This window comes from Pediculus humanus, genomic scaffold, assembly GCF_000006295.1.
Source record: "Pediculus humanus corporis 1103172107617 genomic scaffold, whole genome shotgun sequence".
In the NCBI taxonomy this organism is placed as follows: Eukaryota; Metazoa; Arthropoda; class Insecta; order Psocodea; family Pediculidae; genus Pediculus; species Pediculus humanus.
In genome coordinates, this window is record NW_002987231.1 from 13,193 (window position 1) to 15,517 (window position 2,325).

The window sequence follows — 2,325 nt, forward strand, 5'->3', positions numbered from 1 at the left end:
AAAAAAAATTTGCTACCAATACTTCTCTTAATGTTTATTTACTTTTTTTTCTCTTTTTATTAAATATATATAATTTACTTATTTTTTTTTTGTAATCGATATATTAATTTTGTTATATTATTACTATTATTATTATTATTATTATTAATATTATTTTTTAATTAAAATTTCATTCGCGTATTAATAATAATAATAATGACGACGACGACATTTATTTTATTATTTTTATAAAAAAATTTTTTTCCAAAACGTGTTAAATTTTTTTAAAAATAAATTTATTAAAAAAAAAAAAATAAATATTAAATAAATAAATAAATAAAACTGCTTTCAATAATACGAACAACTTTATAGTAACAAGTTGTGAAATATTTTATTAACATATTAATTTAAATTATTATGTGAGTCATTCCAGTGAAGTAATTCCAGGTAAAAAAATATTTGGAGAAAAAAAAAATTTCTACATTTTTCAAAATTGATGTAATTTTTAAAATTTGTTAAATTCGCTGATTTATTTAAAACGAATACGTTTTTTTTGGGGGTGAGGGAGAGGGGAGGTGATGGTGGGTGAATGGGGAAAAGTTAAAGGGTGTAAAAAAAATATGTGTAATTTTTTTTAGGGGTTGTCGATGAATCGATAACAAATTATCAATCGGATGGAAACGTTAGATCTAATTCGAGTTCAAATTCAGGTAGTAGTCCGACAATTAATCAAGGTTCGATGCTAATTGTACCTCAACCTATAAATGCGACAAAAAATGGTAGCACACATGGTAACACATCCACAGGAGGAGGAGGAGGAGGAAGAAAATACAATTGTAAAATGTGCCCTCAGGTAAACAAAAATTTTTTTTTTATGTATGAAATTATTAATTATTTATTGCATGATTTTTTTCTCATCGTTAATAAATAAACTATTAATAATTATTAAAACAATTACTGGATCTATGTAGTATACAAATTAAATTTTTTTAAAAATTAATTAATAATAATAATAATGAAAAAAAAAGAGAAAAGAGATGCTGTTGTTGATATACAAAAGGAAAACTTGTTGCCCTTGACTCCATAGATTATTTTTTTTTAAAAAGTTTGAATATAGGTAAAATAAAAATTTATTTATTTATTTACGGTTTATTATCATCATGTAGATGATGATGAGGGGTTAAAAACAATAAGGATTACATGTAGCAGGTATGCCAACCTAAAAAACTTTTATCATTTAATAGTAATATTTATTGTTTTTGATCTTTCTACTTTTTCCCTCCCCACACCCCCAACCCCGAAAAAAAAAGAGAAAATGAAAAATAATGTTGTGAAGATATCGATAATAAAATTGTGAAACCCCCCTCTCTCCCCCCCAAAAAAAAACATAATAATAATAAAAAGGATTATTTACGACGCATGGTAAAAAAAAAGGTTTTTTCTTTTCGGTTTCGGTGTAAATTTTTACCGGATTTGTATCGTATTTGTACCAAAAAAAAATTTCAATCGATGAAATGATTATTATTGATTAATAAGGTATGTTTTAAGGTACACAAATATAAATTAAATTTTATTTAAAAGACTTTAATTAAAAAAAAAAAAAAATTGAAATTTGATATAAAAGGGATACTACTGAAGGGTTAATAATTAATAAGTTTAACACCTGGTTTTTTGTTTTTTTTTTATTTTAGAAAAAAAAAATAATATAAAATTTAATATATTAATATAAAAATATAATATTCTAAAATAATATTTACATTATATATATTTATATAATTTTTTAAATAAATTAATAATTATAAATAAATAATTTGAAGGAGAAGGAAACCCATTCGATTGTACCTACATTCGTTGGTACCGATAATTTTTTAAAATCGTTTAATTTAAATTTTATTTATGTATACATAATTAATAAATTATTAAACGAGAAAAAATAAGTTTAATAAATTTATTTATTTATTTTTTTTTTTAAATTTTGTTTAATTAAAAATTTTTAAAAATAATTATTTTAAATCATAATCGTATGCAAAAGTTTTTCTTCTTCTCTTCTTTTCAACCATTAACTATTATTCATAATAATAATAATAATATATTAACCGAAAACAAGGGTCAATATTTAAAAAGAAACTTAGGGGATGAAATAAAAATCACCCTTATATATATATATAATTTTTAAAAAGACGATTACCATAATTTTTTTTTTTTTGTATTGTTTTTATTGTCAGTAAAGGAATGACCGTTATAAAAAAAAAATTCATCCTCTTTTTTCTTCTTCCTTTACATATATAATTTCATATTTATTATTATTATTATTATTATTATCAGGTTCATATAATATAAAAATAA

At 21.0% G+C, this 2,325-nt stretch overlaps 1 protein-coding gene across 1 annotated transcript; it reads left to right on the forward strand.

The window, feature by feature from the left end:
* Positions 1 to 557: 557 nt before the first annotated feature.
* Phum_PHUM247690 (uncharacterized protein) lies at positions 558 to 1,066 on the forward strand (the record flags this gene model as incomplete). The annotated part of the gene is made up of 3 exons (XM_002426259.1): positions 558 to 564; positions 618 to 832; positions 1,010 to 1,066. 3 exons carry the CDS (start codon positions 558 to 560, stop codon positions 1,064 to 1,066), a joined length of 279 nt encoding a protein of 92 aa, XP_002426304.1.
* Between the last annotated feature and the right edge of the window lie 1,259 nt (positions 1,067 to 2,325).